Here is a 21,597-nt window from a genome sequence, read left to right as displayed (position 1 = left end):
TGGAGGACACTGTTTTCCTCTTACCTTGCATGTACATGAGGGGGAACTGGAGAAAGGATGGAGCTAATGCACTGAAGAGTATACTGGCTTTGTGCTTCTATGGAGAAGGAGCAGCAAGCAGTTTTTCATGGAGCTGTCACTAGTAGAAACAAGGTTGATGCTGGAGTGTTCCAGATAGACATGACTGCTTTTGTACCCAATCTTAGTTAAGAAGTTTGAGAGGAAAAATGTAACATAAACAGCTTTGCCTAACAGCAAAAAGCAAAACTGAAGTCCTTTGAGTGTTCAAGCTGTAAATCAAAGTCTTGAGGAACAGTGACATTGCTGTACGCTCTCTGTTCTATAGAAATAGAACTTCTGAGAACTGTCTGGTGTCCGAATAGATACGAGAGCAGAGAAAACTGCATATGGACCAGCCAAAAAAACTTAAACATCATTTTCAAACTAAACGCTGATGTGTGACTTTACTTTTTTTGTGCCTAGCTGGATCCTTAGTGCCCATGTATTGCTGAGGAATGAGTAAGACTGAGAAGGTTGTAAAATTTTTTGTTTGTTTGTTTTTTTCACTTAGGAAATCTGTGAACCATAGCAAAAGAATATCATGGCAGGGAAAAATTTCTGCATTGAGTCTCAAAGAGACTCTTGCTGTTTAGGAGGGGCAAAGATAACTTAGGAGTTTCTTTTGCAAATATGTATGATTTTCAGGCTTTTTATAGGCTTATCCTTTCCTAGTGTAATTATCACATTCTGTATTGACACATGGATTGAGGACAGCTTTCAGTTTATATTTGAGCATGTGTGGTTTTTGTTTGGGGTTTTGTTTGTTTGGTTTGGTTGGTGTTGGTTTGGGGAGGGATGGGACACACAACACACGCACAACAGCCTTCTGGGTTTTAGGTTGAAGGAAGCCATAGCAATGCCATAACCCCATAACCCCGTGGTCAGTAAAATGTTTTGAAGACAAATGTCTAACATGAGGATGCTTTTTTTTACAACCAATTTTTTTTTTAAATCCCTTTTTGTTTGGCCAGCTGACTGAAAACCTGTTGGGACTATTTTGATAGCTCTCTTACCTACCCATCTGTTCACAAGATATGTGCAAATAGAGTAAGGTTAATATTTAGGCTAGGTTAAATCCCTGGCTGTAATATTTGAAGTTATGTCTTAGTGCTGGATCTGGCAAAAATTTCTATTTAAACATCAAAGTTATGATACCAGATAGGTCAGTGAAAATAGGATTTTTTTTTTCCTCTAAAACTTGATGTATTCTCTGCTAGCATCCTAGAAACTAAGGTAGTTATGGAGTGTAAGTAATGGGTAAAATAATCACGGAGTTGAAGGGAGATGTCATTAGAACAGTGCACTGGGGTGCTGGAGTTCTGGTTCCATTTTTGTCATTCTTTCTAATTGCAGTCGAGTAACTTCCTTTTTGGTTTTTACTAATATCTACAGTAGCAATCCAGGATACTTCACATGAGTGTGAAAAGCAGACTGGTGCTTGAAGGTGATATGAGAGAAAGCTTACAAGTTTAAAATAACATAAGAGTATCTTCACATATACAGTTTGTTTGTCGTATCCTGCTGTCAGAACTAATCTATAGCATGCCCCCATTTACTTTAATGCTTATGTTTTGACCCTGACTTAAATCAAAATATGATGCAAAAAGAATGACCTCAATCAAACTGAAAACACTAGTAGCTGAGGTAGCACGTGAAAATCATGAACAGTGTGAGGAAAACACAGTGAATAAAAACTGACTGTGCTATCTCACTGGGGTTTTGAAACTTGAATGTGGGAAGGCTGATTAGGTTTGGACTGTGACTTTGCTCTTGTGAATGAAAAATATTAACTATGTGCTTGGATTGAACAGTCTCATAGTTGTTTGCAAAATCTTTGGACTAAATTAAAGGAAAAATTGTCGTGCAGTGGACAGGAAGTTGAGACATATTCTCCATGACCTTCAGTGTAATCTCAAAGTGAGTGTTATTCCCTCCTCTGGACCTCTTTCTCCCTCACCGGTGTCCAGTTAATACTGCACGTGTGAAGCAGACTGGGGTGCCCTCACCTGTAGAGGTCAATTTAAGGATAGTGTGCTCAGTTCAGGGCCTTGGAGCGTCATCTCTTGAAGGGACTTGCTATGTATTTGTGTAGCTCTGAACATGATGAAACCCCTCCGGGGTTTGCAGAGGTCTATAAGTTTTGCATTCTTTAAAGCTTTCAGCTGTGATTTTTGTCAACAATTGCCAGTATTGCAATATGGATTGCTCTGAGTCATTTAGATGCATTTGTGCATGTTAAAAATTCACCTGTTTGCAGTACAGTTTGGACACTTGCTGTGTGTTGATTTATTTCAGAACTTACCCAGTTTTGCTCTTCTTAAAGTGATACATGTTGTGGTTCCGTGGTGTGATTTACTAAGCTTATGAGTTCAAGGTGTCTTTTCAAACAGTAAACTTCATAAATGACCTGAGAGTCTGACTGTGAATGGTGGATGTTGTGGTTCATGCATAACTAGCAGTAAAAGTTGTGTGACTGAAGCATAGGCTAGAACCAGTTTGGTTTGTTCCCGTGTTTGTGGGTTCAGCAAGAATAGAAGTCTATAATAATCTATTTTATTTCTCTTGCTAGTACCTTCTATCCAGTGTAGTGCCTCTGACTTTGTCAGACAGTCTACAGCATGAAGATTACCTGGGTATAACAGGAGCTCAAGAAAATATCTTTTTTTTTCTCTAAAAGACAGCATTTGAATTAAATTTGAACTTTTCATGGTGATACATGGGTGTACTCAGAACTGGAGTGGGTAATACCTTGAGCATCCTGCTCTAAATGGACACACTCTGACCAGGGGACTGGGCTGGAGCCTCTGGGGTCACTTCCAACCTGCATTATCCTGTAGTTCTACAAGTTGAGCACAGTGGGTCCTCACAGTGGAAGCAACTAATTTGATCCATTGTCCCTGTGAGTTGAAACTATAGTAATTTAAAAAATAATTTGTTTTTTGAAAAAATTGTGTTAGTATTTCAACATTTTAATTATTTTTTAATTATTAATACCAAGAATTTCTTCTTGCATAGGGAGAAACCAAAGGAACCAGTGACCATTAGAATTAAACAGAAGGTATTTATCTTTTTAGTCACAAATACAGGCAAAGAATAATCCTATGTCAGATAGCGTTTGTTAGAGGCAGATGGTAAAATTTTAACGTGATGCAGGATTGTTGTGTATTTGTTTTCTCAGCTGTCTACATGGAATAATTACTGATTTACTGACTGCAACAAGGATGTGATGCAGCATTTGCATTTTTAAAATATGGTTTTAACATTTTCTAATAAGCAGCCTTGATAACTTTTGCTCTGGAGTATTAAGGGGACTAAAATAGAATTGTATGTGCTCTCTCTCTCTTTTTGAAAACCTTGGATATAATGGGGAAATAGCAAAGAGCTGAAGTATTGCAGTGTAATTCCAGTTTCTGAAAAGGAAAAAAAAAAAAAAGAGGAGTTTTACACTAGTTTGAGGTTTTCCTGCTGCACTTACCAGATTTACCTTCTCGCTAAGACTATCTCAGATGGATTTTTAATACCTCTTCTACTGCCTGGCATGCACTGCAACAGAGAACAATCTGAGAAGGGAGGTTTTGCTGTCCTTATCGAACTGGTTTTAGAGATAACTGAGTGAAATTTCGTGGAAGGAGATGTACAGGAAATGAAACTATATACATAACAGCTCCTTCTGTCTGTGTACTGTATGAAGTTACAAAATGTTACTTAATAGAACTGTTCAGCTGACTGTAATGCAACATGCTTAGTGTTTTTTAAGTTAGTTGATCAACGGATCCATTAACTATTCTTCATAAAGCTGTTTGTCTTAGCAATGTCTTAAGGGGTATCTGAGGGTTTTTTCAATTGAATACCTAGATATATGTTGGACTATACAGATTTGGTGTAATAGAATGTGTACTTTTTAAACTTTTTGAAGTTACTTAAAAAAACCCAACCCTATCACCAAGGGTTGTTTGGGATTTTTTTAAGGTTGTTTAAATGAGGAAGCACAGCTAATACTGATATTAAACAGATTACATTGCCATTTGAGGCAGTGATGGTAGGAGACAAAATTGTGAACAAGCATGGTACAGATTTAAATAATTTGAAACACTTATTTCCACTAAACCTGTTATATACTTGTTCGTCAACTTGATAGAAGGGAGTCCTTATAGAGGAGAGTGGTAGTGAAGAAAAAATGACTGAGAAGTTCTCAGAAAGAAGGTTTTTAAAGAGATAATTCTAACTTTTAAAAACTGAAAGCTTTCTCGTTTCCTAACAGGCATACTTTGTTGAGAATATGTCAAGGTAGTTTCCTGAGTGTGAAACAGAATGGCTTCAGCATAGTTTGATGTGACTAGCTTATGAAATTTCTTTATTTTTGTAATAGATAAGCTGTAGACTGAAAATGTCTGGCTCAGGTTGAAGATGATAGAAGATAATGATATTGAGATAGAGTAAAGAAATCAGCTACTTTTTCATGACATCTGCTTCCACTAGGGGATTTTGGGTCCTCTGTTTGAAATGGTATGTTAAATGAATGTTATGAATGTTAAATGAATTTAGAAACTGGTTATCTGAGGCTTCTAAATAAATATAAACTAATCTAGAAATATAGAAGAAGTCTTAAAGAATCAGTGATTTACACCACAATACTGTACAAATATTTACAGGTGGAGTTTGTAGACAATGATAAAAACTATCCAGGCAACTACATAAACTGCAGAGTGTTTGGTTTTGGTTTATTCCCAGCAGTGGTTTGTGCTCTACCTCAGAGTCTGCCTGCAAGGAACATCTCCGGGCTCTATTCTGGGACCTGTCCTGCTTTGTAGCTTTGTCACCGATCTGGAGTTGGAATGTACTAATACTCAAGGGCAGGTCTGCATTTCAGAGAGATCTAAACAGGACAGAACAATGAGCTGACAGGACCTTAATGAAATCCAAAAAGGACAAATGTAAAGCCCTTCCTATGGGACAGAATAACCACCTGTGAGGGATACAACCTGGAAATGAGTCAGCAATGTACCTGGCAACATACAGGAGTGTAGCCACTGCCCTGAACAAAGTGATTATTCCTGTTTACTCAGCACTTATTAGACCACACCTAAACCACTGTGTTCAGTTTTGCTCTCTGCCATCCTACTGGAAGGATACAAAGATGATCAGTGGGTGCATGACCTATGAATAGAGACTGAGGGACCCATGGAAGTGAGGCTTTGGAGGATCTTTGGAGGATCTGCCAATATTGAAGTAGTTTATGGAGAAAATGGAGCCTGACTCCTCACAGAGACACAGGTCAGGAGCCTGAGAGACAGTGGCCAAACAGGGAAAGTTTGTTTTGTACCAGGAGATGCTGCTCTGTGATGACCCAAGAAAGGCACTCAGACACTGTAAAATAGCATTGAAAATTCTATTTATTAGAACTAGTGCTGTAAAGAGAGAATAGCATAGATAATAGATCTGTTTTGATGCTGGGAACCCTGAGTTGTGCAGCATCAAACAGCCCATCAGTCCACACGCAATGTACTGTGCATACTCTGCCCATAGAAAGGGTTACTCCATGCTGGTCCGTAGAGCTATTGCTGGATTGCCTTGCAAGAAAACAACTCTATTCATAATTTTACTGTCAAGAAGAAAGGATGTTCACCTGGGAATTTCCATCCCTACTTTAGATAAAGGCAAGGCCACCCAGGTGGCATTGCCAGTATGGAGTGGGAGCTGCCCGCAGGCTCCTCTGTTCCAGAGAGCTGTCTGAGCTCGCCCTGCAGCCAGGGGCTATGTGCAGCACAGGCCTGACAGCCAGCCTGGACATGCAGCACAGCACAGGCGTGGGTCTGCCTGGGTTGGCTCTTGCATGGATCACTGACGACTCCATCTGTTTTGGCCTTCCAGTCAGGATCACTGTGATGTTCTGGCTTGACATAATGAGACTGCATTTCACGATGAGGACAGTCAGGCATTGAAGCAGGTTCTCTGGAGAGGTTGTGGAATATCTGACCTTGGAGGTTTTCAAGGCCAAGCTAAAGGACAGCCTCAGCAACATTGTTCATATTCAGCATTCACTGTACTTCAGCAGAAGGTTTAGCTGGGTGACGTCTTAAGGTCCATTCCACTCTCAATTGCTCTGTCTCTGTATTTTTTGGTCTCCCTTGTGATCTTAAAACTTGGAGGTTGCAATAACTTTGTTGCAACTGATGGGAATATCTGTAAGAGAGGAGAAATCTGAGTTTCTATGTAACTCCATGGTGAAGTTGGTGCTATGGTAATAGTAATTTAGATATAGTTTAGGTAGGAGCGGAGTTGTAATTGGATCCAGAAAGCTTCATGGGTTGCTGCATCACTAAAAAAAACGTGATCATAGAATAAAAACAAGACCCTGTCAACCATTCCTTATTGCTGCGGTCGTGGATCACATAGGCTTTATTTGTTCCCTAGTTTTTATTCTTTCTCTTGAAAAATTTGTTTCAACAGAATTACTTATATCTGATCTTCCATGCAAAGAGTAATACAGCTGTTAGTTTCCATCTTTGCTAGCTGCTGGTAATATGATAGTAAATTGAACTGTGGTTGACACGTTAATATACAAGATGTATTAAAGTAACACTTAACAATCTATGCAACTCATATGTCTGTGGAAATACTGAGAGATATTGATATTAAATGTTGCAAAATTTGGCCATTCCTTTCTTGCAGCAGGTGACATGGAGTACTTGGTCCTTACTGGAAAGCATTTCCTTCCTTTGTGTGTTTGTGTGTTTGGTGTTCTGGACCTGTGTGTAACTTCAGTCTGTGGAGCCAGCAATGGGCAGTCTAGGGGTACCAGAAATTATCATTATCAAGCATGTAACAGAAAGCATTGAGGCTACTCTTGCCATCTAAGTTGTCTTTCCTGAGTATAAAAAGGTAAGGAAGGTGTGTATGTGTGGAACTTTTATATTATGATATAGCTGCTTTTATATTATCATATACTTTGTCAGTTGCCTTTCATGTAGCTTAACTAGGTCATGATGTGCCCAGATAGCTTTCACTGAACTGTATCTTCCAAAATAAAAAGATTAATAAATTCCTTGGTTTTGGGGAAACCTGATTATATCTGATGCTGAGAGAGATCATTGTCATTGACAGACTGAATCTTCACAGGTGAAGCCACTCTGCCAATCAGTACTACTGAATGTCATTATCTGATGGAGAAAAGACTGAAATGAACTTAGGGTTCATCAGGGAAAATTTGATTGGAGTCTTGGTACTTGATGAGTCCAATGAATTCTTCCTTTGATTAAATTTAATTTCTCTAGGGAAAAAGGTAGCAGAATAAGGAACTTGGAAATTGAGCGTAACATTTATTTATTTATATATTTATTATAGATATAAAAATATTTATATCGTGAGAAAAATTGTGATGCTGAAGGGCCTTTTAATCTAGCAAAGCTATGCTTATTTAAGTTGAGACTTGGTACTAGGCATGTCAAAGTAGAAGCGAGAGGTATTTTGAGTGAAGGTAAATGACTGTTGTCTTAGTTAGGGGGCAACTTAATGATGTAGGGTGGTTGAAATCTTCAAAGTAGAATTAGATGTCTTTCCAAAACATATTCTGTAACTAAGCCTAAGGGTTTGGAATTATTGGGTGAAATCATGATCTCTGTTGCACAGGGTGTTAAACCAGATCATCACAGCTGTTTGTAAAAGAGTCTAACCAGAAGAGACTATATATTTATTTCTGAGGGGTAACTGCCTCCAAGGTATTGTAAGTGGCTAAACTGAATTTCTGCAAACATTTGATCTCCCTATCTCTACTTGCACCTTTAATTTCCTTTTAATGTTTTAGGAGTTTTCCCCCCAAACTGGAATTCCCGTTTCGTTTCATTTTTCTTGCCCTATATTTTATCTTCTTTCAAAACTTTCTGCAGTTGTTCTTCTCCACCCATTTCTCCTCTGGCTCTATCAGACATTGCAGACAGCTTTTTCCTGCTGGTCTGTGTTCCCACATGGCAAGTCAACAGAGTGCTTTGCTAAGCAATCAGTAAGTAGCGTTACTGCCACATCATTAACACCAGGGCTTTAACATCGGACTTTTTCTATGTTTTCCAGGCCTTCGATTGTTGTATTTATAGACTTTGTATGGTAGACGAATAAGCGTTATCTTGCCACTGTTTTTACTTGTCCTCCAGGTTTAATAGCTGTTTCCAGTGGACACTTTAGTGTTGCCATGTGAGCATAGGGAGGGTCAGATACTGTGCTCCTCCCTCCCAGTGATTCTTCTCTTAAGTGATTTAGTATTAATTTAGTTGCAAGTGTTATGCAACAAAATCTAAACTAATGTGTTGTCCAAGTACCCTTCTTGTTCTATAAATTCCTGCAGTTCCACCCTGTTAAGTGACCAAAGAAAAATGGGGAGAGAAGCAAAATCAGGGCAGGGAGGAGAGCAGAACTCTGTCACTTAGTAGTTCACAGTTTCTATGCCATGAGTGATACAAAGCATCCTCTGTAGTGGGTAGCAAGGTAGCAGTAAGGATTGAAAACTGAGGAGTGTCCACAGAGCATAAGCTGTAGCTCTTACCTGGTTGCATTCACATTGCTAGCAAGACATTTATGTGTTAGGAGGTATCTGCCTGCTACGTGTTAAATGTTTCTATATGCCAAAAAGGTTAGAATTCCAGGAAGTCCATGTTATTTTTGCACACATCAGTTTGCAGTGCTACCTGAGTGGTAAAACTTACTGCCACAATGAAAAGTTTCTGATCTAAAACTTGAATCTAAAATATAAAGTAAGATAAAGCTTTAAGAGTAGTTTAAAGTGGCTGCTGTTTTCCTCTTCTCATTGCAGGATAGGGTGTCTTGTTTTTGAGGATAGTTCCAATTAATTTTTTGCCTGTACCAGCTCAATAACAATTAATTTATAGGAGTATAACCTAATTTAACATATTGAAATTTTAAAATATTAACAACTGCCATCATTAGAAAAAATAAAAAGCTTTACTTTGTATGACCCAAAACCAGAAAAAAGGATGCTATTTGCAGATGCTTGTTTTCTCTTTAACTTCCTTTTAAATTTTTTGCTCTCTTTAAATGTTTTATGAGAAGTTTCTATGAGTGTCAGAAGTATTGTTCTCTTTGGCTTAAAAATAACATGCACTAAAGTTTTTCTCCAGATGATTTATTTCGCCTTTCCTATTTAATTATTTTTTTTTTAATTTATTTTAAAATAAGTTTTCTTATTCATACCCCATGTGAATGGAATTGAGTATTATTTCCTGAGAAGCATTTTTGAGCCAGCAAATAATGTCTTTGGAGGAACAAATGAAATTATTGAAATGTTTAAAAGTAAAAGGCCAACTTAAAGCAATTTTTTTTTTCATGGGTATTTTAAAGCATCTGACAACTTTTAAAGTAGTATTTTGGTTTATTTTCAAGAGAAGTTTTGTGATCTTAATTGCTACCATCTGAAATAGACCATTTTGGTCAATGGCAGATAATTTTTTAAACTCTTATTACAGAAAAATCAGATGAAAATAAAAGTCACTTTAGCTGAAGTGGAAGAAAATGCAAATTCTGTAGGGTGGAAATACAAGCTGAGTACAGAATAAGCATCTGAGAAGAAAGGTATTTGAATAATGTGTGATTTTCTTTTTTTGTGTGTGTCAATCTAAAATCACCTAACATAATTTCATTAGGAAAATAACAAAGTAAAAACAGATTGGTAGTATGTGTTACTTTCAGTGAGCTTTTCTGTTTCTACGTATGTTTGTATAGTTTTATTGCAAGGATATATCTCTCACCGGACACATCCAGTCAGTGCTAACTCTGTGAAAAGAAACCTTCAAGCGGTCTTGCACTGTCTTCTGAAGTGTGAAACAAATGCTGTGAGCCAGATGTGGGAGCAGTGGCTCCCACAGGAGGATGGAGACCCGCTTTCTTCCTTTCTCACACTGAGCAGTGGCTTCATTGTCTGTCTGGAGCCTGTGTTCTGAATCAGAATCATGCTGTCACTTTCTGTTTTGGAGCTGGCTTTAAAAACTGAATTGGTGACTGAATCCGAAAAATCTGCATCAGTCTTAACTAAGGGGAAAAGAGACGAGTGGCTGAAAACAATGTGACAGCTCTTCTTACTAGGGAAGGCCCTTGCTGTGTAAAGGAGCTTGTCTTTTATCTGAACTTAGAAACGACACACAAATAACTTAGCCAAATATTATATGCGGAATTAGTTGGCTATCAGTTAAGACACTCAATTTGTGCTGTTGTGTGCAGTAAAATACAAATTATTTGACTTTTTTTTTTATTACCCTCACATTCATTATTATATCATTTAAGAAATGTTTACAGAGAGCAGGTGACAGTGCCAGGTGAAGTCAGAGGCGCTGCAAAGCTTGGCCTCACTGTGTGGAATAGTGTGCTCAGGTATTGCAGTGCAAGTGAGCGATGTGTTGAGCTTGTATTAACTTGGGCCTAGGTTGGTGTATATGAACTTACTTGAGTGCGTGTTGTGTAAAGTCTGAATTTTTTTTTTTTAAATCAGTAGTACAAAAGGAGGGTTTTGATGAAAATTCTGTCTTTTTGTTTTTTGGCTTAATGTATTGCTTTTTCTTTTCATGTGATGATTAAAGTGCATTATCTAGGAATGGTTCTATTTCAAATCTCTAATACATAAACAGAAAATAAAAATTTGGCTAGTTGGCTTTTGAGGGGTGGTCAGTAGAGTTTTTAATAAAGAATAAAGCATATGTTTCTATGTAAAAAGACTTCAAAGTGAGACATTTTTGCATGTGATCTTTACTACTTTGTGTGTATTTTCTGTCTTTGTTGTGATGGCTCTTTGTGAAGTCTCTTGGGAAAATTACTAATTTCACTTTGTTATGGAGTACTGAAAAATAAACAAGCGAATAGTCTATGTGAGTGCAAGAGGATTTAGCTGGAAACCAGGCCTGCTGGCTGGTGATTCTCTATTGCCTGACATTCACTGGCTCATAAGAGAATGACCTTTTACATTTCCAGTGAACCTGTTGGGATGTAGGCAGAAATTCAGGCGGATAGCTACACTGACTCTTCCATCTTGGAGAACAGGCCTTTCATTAAACAAATTTATTGTTTTGAACACTGAACTGGGATGTGTTTCTTGAGGCTGACCAGACTTCTGTATTCCTGAAGCTGATTAAAGTGGTTGCTTGCATTACAGTGTAATTCCATTTTTCTTAATCTGTGGAGTATTTTGGTTTTTACAATTTAATTTTCCATTCCATAATAATGTTATTTTATCATTCTGTATCCACCTGCCTGTATTTCACATGCTGCTCAGTTTTCCACTGTTCAGGATGATTGAAATTGTGTGATATCTATAAGCAGTTAATTCATAGTCAAAGCTTTAAAAATAACTCCTCCAGGGTCAGATGTGCTGTTTAACCAGTAGTGATACAAAGACAATAATTACAATTACATAGACAGAAGCGAGTGGCATTTAGCACATTGTAATTGGCTCATGTGGTTATAGTTACCTTGAAGTGAGCTTAGTCACTAAGACAAAGGGTTAGAAACTGGACTTTAAAAAAAAACCTTACTGTAAATTAGGAATTATTTAAATAATGGATCTGGCCCCATTTTAGTAAGCTAGGATACTATGTTCAGAATTTGGAGAAAATTCGGAGACTGGATGGTACCTGCTTTTATAAATACAGCTTACAAGAAAGTTAGAAAACTTGTTTAGACAAGAGTTACGGAAGAAAAGAGTTCTTACAAGCCTGTAAGAGAATATATTATGATTAACATAAAAATAAATGAGTGCGCTGCTGTTGAGTAGCTGTTCCAGAGCTAAGTTGTATTTCAGGATAGTGTTTTTATAAGCATATATGCCAGAATATACATTTCTGTTAAAGTGAAGGAATGGACTGTGGCTAAATGAATGAAAAGTTTACAAAGCCACCTTAAAAATCTGATCTCAGTCAGAGACGGCCTCATAATTTTTTTTTTATTGTTGCGCACCAAGAGTTCGTGTTCACATTGGTCTCGCATTAATGCAAATTTATTCTGTTAGGTGTAATTCAGTCACATCTGAAGACTGGTATTGGCTAAAGTTGTTTTGGTACTAAGTTCCCATTTACTTTGGATATGTGTAGGATTTTAAAATTTTCTTCTTGTTACTTGATGGTTTATAGGCCTGTGCTTTTTTTTACCTTAAATGTGAAAGGCTTGGACAATCAAATTAGGGGTGTGTTTGAGCAAGATTTGTCTACTAGCTATGTAAACTTGTGAGAAGATGCTGCTTAATCTTTGAGGAATTTAAGTGAATTCAATATCTCTTTGGGCCACTGTTGGTTTAATTTTTGATATGTTAGGTGTTTACCATCCACCACTGTGATGATGTCAGAAAGGGCAGGGGAAAGCATTTAATAATCTACTGGTAATAATGACTAGATAGTGCATTTACTGTTCTAGAAAGCTGTGGTTTGGGGACAAGGGGCCATGGCTGTGGTGGTGGGTTTTGTTTTACCAAGCTTGGAAAGTGCTCTCAGCAGAACAAGGTGTTCTGGAGCAAGTAGAAAGACCTACATTCATGGTCTCTTTCTGATATCTTTTATGGGCTTTTCATAGTAAAGCTGACTTAATCAAAGAAGTTGCATTTTAAAGGCTGTAAATTGAAAACAAGCAGAAAATGCAACTTATAGTATTTTTAGCACTTGTTTGTCTGTCTTCTGTTAATAGTGACCTACTGTCTGAAAAGAGGAAACCAGGAATACACAAACTATAGCTGGAAAAATTTAACCCTGAAATCATTTACTACCCTAGCAGTGAGAATAACTGAAATTCTTACAGATTTTCATGAATCTGTTACATTTGCTTTTGTGGGAGCTTGAAAGGATAGAGGTTTTCTGCTGAGAGGGATTTGTATTTACCTCTTAGAAGAAGGTATTCTGTTCAGCACAGGTGAAGAGGAAAAGAGACTATGATTCTTCTGGCCTTGAAATCTGTGGATATAAATACTTATCCTTTTCCTTCTTTGGTCCATGAACATACTAGTAACATTTAAAGTGTGACTAACAGCTATTGTAATCAGCCTTCAGGGCTTCAGTTGCCTGTAGGGTCAGGAAGAAATAATTTTCCTAATGTGTAATTTGCCTTCTTGGCTGCTGATTTGTGCAGTGGCAGATAATACTATGACAGCTAAAATGCTTCCTACCTCAAATGTTGTGTTGTGCCCCTCTTGAAGCAGTTGCCAGTCATGTGGCAGGGGTGACTGTAATGGTTCCTAATTTACTACAGTTTACTCTTCGAGGGTATCAAAGTATTGGCTACAGTATTAGTCTGGTAATGGACCAGCTCAAGCTTTGGGAAGAAGTTTTTCCAGGAGAAATTGTTAGGGACTTAGCAGAAAACAGTCATCTTCCTCTGTAGCATGAGGAATAGTTCACCTAATAAAGCATGCCCAAGTGACCTCATACTTAATTGCTTGCAGAGTCTTTGAGCATTGGTAATAACCTATTCTCTATTGGTGACATATATATTTTGTGTAAAAGGACAGAAAAGACTATTTTTGGACTTGCACTGCAGAAGTTTGTAAACTTGCTTAGGTCAGGTAGCACAAGTGCAAAAGGTGAGCAACTGCTGCTAATTTTGGAATGGGCAAATAAATACCCAGAAGGGCACTGTCAGCATTTCACTTTGAAGAAGACTTTGTCCTCTCTGTGGTCCATATTAGACAGTCTGAGAGCTGCTCTTACAGGGATTTGGGTGATTCTTTATGACTCGTCAGTGGAGCTTTTTAAAATGTAATTGGCTTTGCCTCATTTGAATGAGGTGACTCGTTGCTTCATCCTGAATTGAGAGTCTGAGAAGCCAGTTCCAAAAAAAAGCTTTCATCTCAGGAAGGTGTAAGTATTTACTTGCCATTTCCTTGCTTTGATGAAATAACCAATAAAGTAGAAACATAGGCTTGAAAGTTAGTCTAAACCAAAATAAAAGGTATAACCACAGCAACTTCGTCAGCATCTCAGTTGAGATGCGACTGCCGTGAAATGGCCAGCAGCCAAGCTTTGCAGCACCTCTGACTTCACCTGACACTAACTGTCACCTGCTCTCTGTAAACATTTCTTAAATGATGTAATGATGAATGGCACTTCTATTTAACAGTGTCATCCACTCAAAATGTTCTGTAACATCTGTTGCTTCGTTCATTAGTTGTCACAAAGATGAAATAACTAAAAAGAGGCTGAGAAAGTGTTTGGAGTTTAGTGAAGGGCTGCCTGAATTCAAGCTGCTTGGGTAGAAAGCTTGGGCTAATTTCTGTGAGCTTCTGTGTATGTTATCCTTGTGGAAGAATTGTTGCTATTTTCTGCTCTTTGTACCAACAGTGAATCATATTTAAAACAGAGAAAAAAACCTCGGAAAAATATTAAGAATTTGTGATTAGATAAAATACCCTTTTATGCTTTGCTGGTTTTTGATAGATCATTAATACAAAAAGGTGTTTTCTGATAATTTTTTTGCTTGTCCCTGATGCCTGTGTCAAGTGCTGTGTGTTCATTGTTTCCAAAGCAGAGATCTAGAAAACAAGAGAATGACAGAAAGCCCAGCCTCAGAAGTGCAATTCGTTTTGCCTCTTAGGAAGGTGTGCTTGTATTGAGAAAGTTTTGTTTGTTTGTTTTTTTTTAAGTTGTGATTGTTAAACTTGCAGTAAATCAAATACATGAGAAAACATAATTTCATTCTGTATTTGTCTCCAAGTTAAAAATTGAGAATTTTCCCTCCATATCAGCTAATCTGTAATTTGGTTTTTTGCACAGAGGATAAGCAGGAAATTTCCCTGAAATTGTGATTAACTATCATATTCTGTGTTTTAACCTAATGTGTCAAAGCTTCATTGTCTTGCATTGCAGTTCACTTACAGATTTTTGAGTGGTTTTAAAACCAAAATTAAGCATTGATTTGAATGTCTCACATCATATGTATTGCCAGTTAAATTGAGAAGAATTCACTTGTTCTTTGTTTCTAGCATTCAACTTTAAACTGGAAGACCTACTCCAGTAATTTAAGTTTTAAAAGCCCAAATTTTCATGAACTGTAGGACTTGATTTTGTAACAGCTGTTTAAATGTTTTGTTTTGTTTGTTTTGTTTGTTTTTTTAATCTCTTGCCCTATGTTCTGTATAGTTCTTCAGTATAAATGATTGACCAAACTCCTGATTCTTGGATCAAGGATGGGTTTTCTTTGTTTTGGAAAGCGTTAAGGAAATGACAATACATACACAAAAAAACCCTCTACGGTATTACTGACATGACTGACTAGGACTGTTCATGCCACTATTAATATTGCAGGACATGCATATTGTTTATAATCTGAATGCCCCCTTTCCCCTCTGGGGTGATTTTCACACTCACCCTGAGCTGGACTACTTTTGAAGGTTTAAAGGTCCTTTTTCAGACTGGGATTCAAGATCCATCTTCCAGAAGCGCACACTGTGCTTCTGTGTGCTGGGAAATCTTACTTCTTCCTGTTGAAGTTGTTCCTCTTTCAGAAAGAGGGGCATATTGCCACTCAGCTTCATCTAGCTGAATGGTAAAGACAGTCATGGAAAAAGAACGTAGGGTACAGAAGGAGTTATTTATAGGGTTTTGGTTTTGTTGGGGTTTTTTAATACAGTTTTCTGGTCTGAGGTTGTTCCTGTATTTTATTCTGAAGACCTGCTTTTTTGTGTGCCTCAGTAGACTTTTGAGGAGTAAGATGTAGAACAATTTGAACTTCTCTTTCCTCTTTAAATCATATTCATTTTGTACGCATTATTATATTTTACGGGAAGGACACTGCCCTTATTTCTTTGTCTTTAAAAGAAAGTAGCATTCCCTGCATTTTGAGAGGAATTGAAAAAAAATTTGCCTGTCCAAACATTTAGAGGAAATAAGTAGAGGATTTGAGGATCCTATATGTGACTGAGGCTTGAATTTTCATAGAATTTAGTTTTATGGTGCAAGTACTTCTGAACTTTTTCATATTTTTATATGTTACTATCAAGATGGAGAGAGTTGTTGCCATGCCAGGGATTAGGGAACAATGTGAACAAGGCTTTCCAGATGTACCGTTAAGATTTTTGGTGTATAAATGAAACAGAAATTCTGTTTGTAAATGTCTGAACTCTTTGTGGGCTTAGATGTATTAACTTCAGTTGTTTTATTGAAGTATGGAGTAACCTTGGTACCACCAATCTTTTTTGGGACCCTAGAAGTTATTGTCCCCTTTGGAGTTAAATATTTTTATGCCAAAATACTGATTTGCCAAGTGTGGTACTTCTCCAAGGAAAATTAGTGTCACAGATTTTTTTTTTTTTGTTTGGTGTTTGTTAGACTCTGCATTGTTATTTTGGTTAGTCATAGGTCTTTGTACAGAATGAGGTATAGCAGACTTTGGATGTTTTAAGCTGCTCTTCTTATTTAATAATTAAATGGTTTTTTGTGAAGTTACTTAGTTTTTTGTTTTTCTTTGCAGCTTTCATCCAGTCGGATGGCATAATAGAAATGCTACGTTTTGATGAAGGAGACCTATTGCAGGTATGTACTCTGAGTAAACCATCTGATCTAGCAATGTTTCATCTTCTTTGTGATAGCTGCTTTTTGAAACTCCTGGGTAAGTGGATTTTTGAAAATAAACAAGCGTCAAACTTTACTGCATAAAACCTTTGGACTTTCTAGAGTTACTTTCAGCAGTATTCTTTGGTGTGTCCTGAGGTTCTAGTTCTCTGATTCTTTTGTGTTGGGAAACTGGTGGAGTTTACTACAGGTTCTCTCTGGCCAGTTTGTCCAGTTCTTTTTTCTCAGAAAAACATAAGGATTCATTGTGTTTAAGACTTATCTTGATGTAGAGTTGGGATGCAATTGGATAACTCATTTGGAGGAACTGCAAGTGTTGCAAGATTCCCAAACCTAAAGGCAGTACTTAGGATCCAACTTGATCAAGTTGGATTTAAACACATTCTAATTACTGCAGTGAAGTAATTGCAGATATGTATTTTTCGGGTATAGTGTTGCCATTTCTGTCAGCTTTCTTTTGATGTGAGTCAAAACAGGCAAAAAGTTAACTTTAAAGTATATATGCTGATATTGAGATGGTGGTAGTAGTTGAGATTAAACTCATAGCAATGTGGCTTAACTCTAGAGCTACGTAATTCTGAAGTTCTGTAGACTAGAGTTTCATATGCATGCATTTTGTAGATTGTACTTATGTTGAGAATACCTTTTGTTAAAATTCCTTAATGGTTTTAGTCCTAGTGGTTGAAAGGGAGGAGAGGAGAAAGAAGAAATCAGTTAATTGTTTAAATGATTAAGAACACATGGCATGTGACTGTGTTTCCAGAAGAATCAACACATGTCAAAGCTGTGTAGTTCTGGGCTTGTGATAATATTTTTTGTTTCAGAGCGATGAAGGTGTCTTTTTCTTTTTTTTCCCCCACGTACCTAAGTTGTTTGGGTTTTTTGTTCAGTTGTTTAGGGTTGCTTTTCCTTCTTCACTTCTTGGTCTTTAATGTAAATCAGAAATATCCCCCTGTACATAGTAAGATTATAATTTACAAGAATAAGATCCTTCAAAGTGATGTAAACTCGTGACAGAAAAGGTTGCAATTAAAAACAAACGAAAAAACCACCTCCTGCAAAAAAACCCCAAACCAAAAAAACCCTCTACCAAACAAGCAAACAGAAAAACCCTGGGTTCCTCATTAGCTATCATGTGCTAAAAGCATTCTCATAATAGATATCTAATGTAGGCTTATGTTTGGACATGTAGAGTGGTGGAAGTTTTCCATATACTGGTTACACTCTCAATTATTGAAGCTTTTGACTCTTTGAATATTTCTTTAACTTGAATGGAGATACCACATATCACTGTAAATATAAGGAAAAACCACATGGCTTAGTTTCTTTTCTTTTATATGCTCTATCAGAATATATATTCTTCAACACACGTGGTTTAATAAAAATTACGTGACACGTCATTGGCCCAGTGTTTTAATATAAAGATGGTGTAGTCAAATTCACTTACCTATATTTTAACTAATTCAAATGAATCTTACAAATCTGTAATTGTCTTGCTTATTTTAGCGCTCTGTTAACCACTGTAGTTCTTAAACTAGAAAGTAATGGTACTGCTGTGAGCCACTCAGTAAGTCATATAAAGATGGGAAAGTAAAATGGATCGTCAGTCACTCTAACTTTTTTGCAAGATGCAGCAGAGGCAAGAGAACTAGTTTAAATACAGTGGGACAAAGTCCAGCAATTCTGCCTGTTGCACTGTAAAATTTCCAGTTCTTTGGATTGAGTTTGGCTACCACTTACCTTAATATGTTGCAAAACCAAATTTTTAGTAAGACAAAATTTTTAGTAAGTGGTTTGTATGGTTTACATTATGGTTGTGGCTCTTAAGCCAAAAATACCTGTGTGAGTAAAACCAGTTCCTTTTAATCAGAATGACAGCATATACTGTTTTCTCTAGCTTACAAATTATTTGTTTCTTTTTCACAGAGATTTTAATATGGTGACCTCTTGTGACTACTTACTGCAATTAAAAAAAGTCAAAACAAATAAACTTGTAAAAACAGACTTATGTCTTGTGAACAGCAGTTACTTGGGCTTCCTGTAAGTTTTCACAAATGTTTGTTGATTGTAGATCATCCATTATTACAGCATAAGTACCATGATGCAGGAGTAAATCAGTATTGCCTAATGTTTTGTCACTTTCAGGTGATTATTTTTTTTTAATATGAAAAATAACCAATTCAATGCATAAAGTGACTAATCATTGAAGTGTCAAAGCCATCTCCAGCCTTGGTTTATCCCCACTCCCCTGAGAATTTGGTATTTTTACAGTGGAAGCAAGCTTTTTTCTTGTTTGAAAGAATTGCTTTCCAAGTAAGGCAAATTGAATGCCAAGCCTTGAATAATTTTATTGTTAGGGATTCTTGCCACCTCCTTCCAGTTAGTGTCATCCCTCTCGATACTGTTTTTTTGTACTTATTTGGAATGCATACTGTTGGTGAAACACTTCTTATGTTTTTCCATCATATTTTAGGATTTTTGTTGTAAAAATATAAATTAAATGTCTTGAAAGATTGGGTTTTACCAGACTGAGAACAATTATTTATGAAAGAGCAGAAACCTTTAAATATTGAAGTAGAAAAGCATCACATTTGCTAAGAATAAACTGACCATGGAAATTCGATTAGTTCGTATTAGTGGTTAACATGAGCAAGATACTTTTTGGGTGTGGACTTACAGTTTGTGGTTTAGAAAGTGCTATACCATGTAGTTTTACTTTTCATCTTGCCAGAGCAAAAGTGAAAATTCTATTCTTTAGCATAAATGTTCAGATTAAAGATTTATATCTAAATAAATTTGCGCTACTTCTGTCCATGGGTTAAGTTACAAGAATGAGAGAATTTTCTTACTCTTTCTATTCTTCACATGAATGAGACCCTTTAAGGATAAGGACTCAACAAATTTTTGAATTCTTTAGATAATTTATTTAGATTCTGAACATAGGGTAAGAATAGTATAATGTAAATGCAGTGCAGAGTTTGGCTTTTTTCTTCAGTAGCAGGTGATTTACAGGCGTCTGTATAATTGGTTGGCACTTGAGTCATAGAATTGGTTGATTAGAACGAACCCTGGGAGTTCATCTAGTACTTTTTTCAGGTAGTGTTGTGTGTAGATTGACTACCCTTGGCAGGTGCTTGATTCTTTCATTATTACAACCTCTAGAGAAGTAACTTTCGTATGTTTCCTAAAGTACAGGTTTGTTTGATTCTTAAGCTAATTTTGCTGCTGCTTTTTTCTCAAATACGTATTAAATTGGGGGTCTTTCTTTTTCCTCTTCATAGCAATAATTTTGTACTAAAATCTACCTACAGCTTCTTCATACAAGTTTATAAAAACACTCTCTAAGTTTCTTTACTAGATTTTTGTCTATATGCTATTTAAAGTATAGCATTTAATTGGAACATTAGTGCTCTGAGAGAGGACAGAGTGGTTCTTTCCCCATGTGGTAGCACTTGTTTTAGTAATTCCAAAATGAGTTGTAAGGTTTTGACAGCATTTTATATGCTCGTATAGTTTGTATTTCTCTGTGCTCTCCAGACACATTGTTTTCTTTAGTGTGCTACCAGTTAGTCACTTATTCCATTTCCAGTTTTAGATTTGAGTTCTCCTTCAGCTGAACTTCTCTTTGTCAGTGTCCGGCCATCTCCTCTGTGTCCTGATTATTTGAACTCTTGTCCAGATCTGACAGATGCTTCAAGCTCCTGCTGATGATGTCATCTGCAAATATAGGAGGGCTGAAATAAAGTGCAACTGTTGCTTTTAATAAGTTATCCTTTCGTGTTAAGCCAACATACTGTCTCACTTTTTGGGGACTTTATTTTGAAAAGTGAACAAACACTAAAGGGAAACTTATTTTTTTCAGAACAAAATTTTCATTTGTTTTTAGTTCATAAAGTGCTGTTTTTCACGTGTTCCATTTATTGTTAGAGCTTTTACCTTGGGTATCTAATGTTCTTCTGCACAATGTAGTTGGGGTTACTATTTTCTAGAGCGAGCAATCTTTTATTCAGACTTCTGTGTATGTAATAGTATTTTTGAATTCCTAGAATTAGAAAGGAAAGTGGTAAGACCTTTCAGTCAAATTCTTCTAACATGAATCTGCTGCAATAATCTTAAGTGTATGAAATGATTTTTTACAGATGAACTCTTAGAAAACATTTTACTGATACGCACTGCTTTGCAGAGTAACTGAAATAGGGGAAAAAAGAAAACCTGTGTTATTATATATACTTAATACATATTTGTTGTCATTGTTCATAAACTGCTGTCAACTGCTAGTCACAAAAACTGGTAATGAGAATAAAAATGGTCCTAAATGTCAAATAGACAGGACCTTAATATGACTTGGGGTGGCTTTGTAATACAGAAGCTGTGGAACCGAATTACATGTGTGGGAATTGACAGTGTTGATTGGAGGAATTTTAGTATTTTCTGCATGACTTATACTTCATTCTCTGTGGTAAAGAAGTATCTTAAATGGCAACCATTCAGTTCTGGTGTATCAACAATAGTGTTTTCAGGGAGTAAAGTCTACCTGTATTTTTTAATTAACTCAAATTTTTATATTGTACATGGACTTTTTAAAGGGTTGTGATATGATCTCCATTGGTATCTGTATAGCCAAACTGCTGAGATACAGACTGTGTGAGTGGGCAATAACGTGGCTGGGCCATTGATCTCGATGATGTATTGTACAGTACAAAGTTCAGCTGGCAGTTGGTTACCCGTGATGGAGCTGAACTGAGGACAGTTAGGACTGCCTAATGTTTTCATTAGCAGCCTGGATGATGGAGAGTATTCTCAGTGAGTTTGGAGATGATAACAAATTGGTTGTTGCACTGGAAGGCAAGACTGCTATTCAGAGGGACTTTGGCAGACTGACAAGAACCTCATGACATTCAGCTAAGGCAAGTGCAAGGCCTGCACGTGGGAGAGAACAACCCTGTGTGACAGCACAGGCTGGCAGTAGTAGCAGCAGCAGGAAAGACAATAG

General features: G+C 36.9%; 1 protein-coding gene across 1 annotated transcript in view; it reads left to right on the top strand.

Annotated features, from left to right (window-relative positions):
• The window catches only part of TMEM131 (transmembrane protein 131), a 92,285-nt gene that overhangs the window by 2,792 nt on the left and 67,896 nt on the right, over positions 1-21,597 (top strand). The window contains exon 2 of the mRNA XM_032680677.1: positions 16,504-16,565. Coding sequence (XP_032536568.1) covers positions 16,504-16,565 — 62 coding nt within the window. The remainder of the gene's footprint in view (positions 1-16,503; positions 16,566-21,597) is intronic.

The sequence above is a fragment of the Chiroxiphia lanceolata genome, chromosome 2 (assembly GCF_009829145.1).
Source record: "Chiroxiphia lanceolata isolate bChiLan1 chromosome 2, bChiLan1.pri, whole genome shotgun sequence".
Classification (NCBI taxonomy): domain Eukaryota; kingdom Metazoa; phylum Chordata; class Aves; order Passeriformes; family Pipridae; genus Chiroxiphia; species Chiroxiphia lanceolata.
Note: the sequence above shows the minus strand (reverse complement) of the source record. Positions and strands in the feature narration are given on the sequence as shown.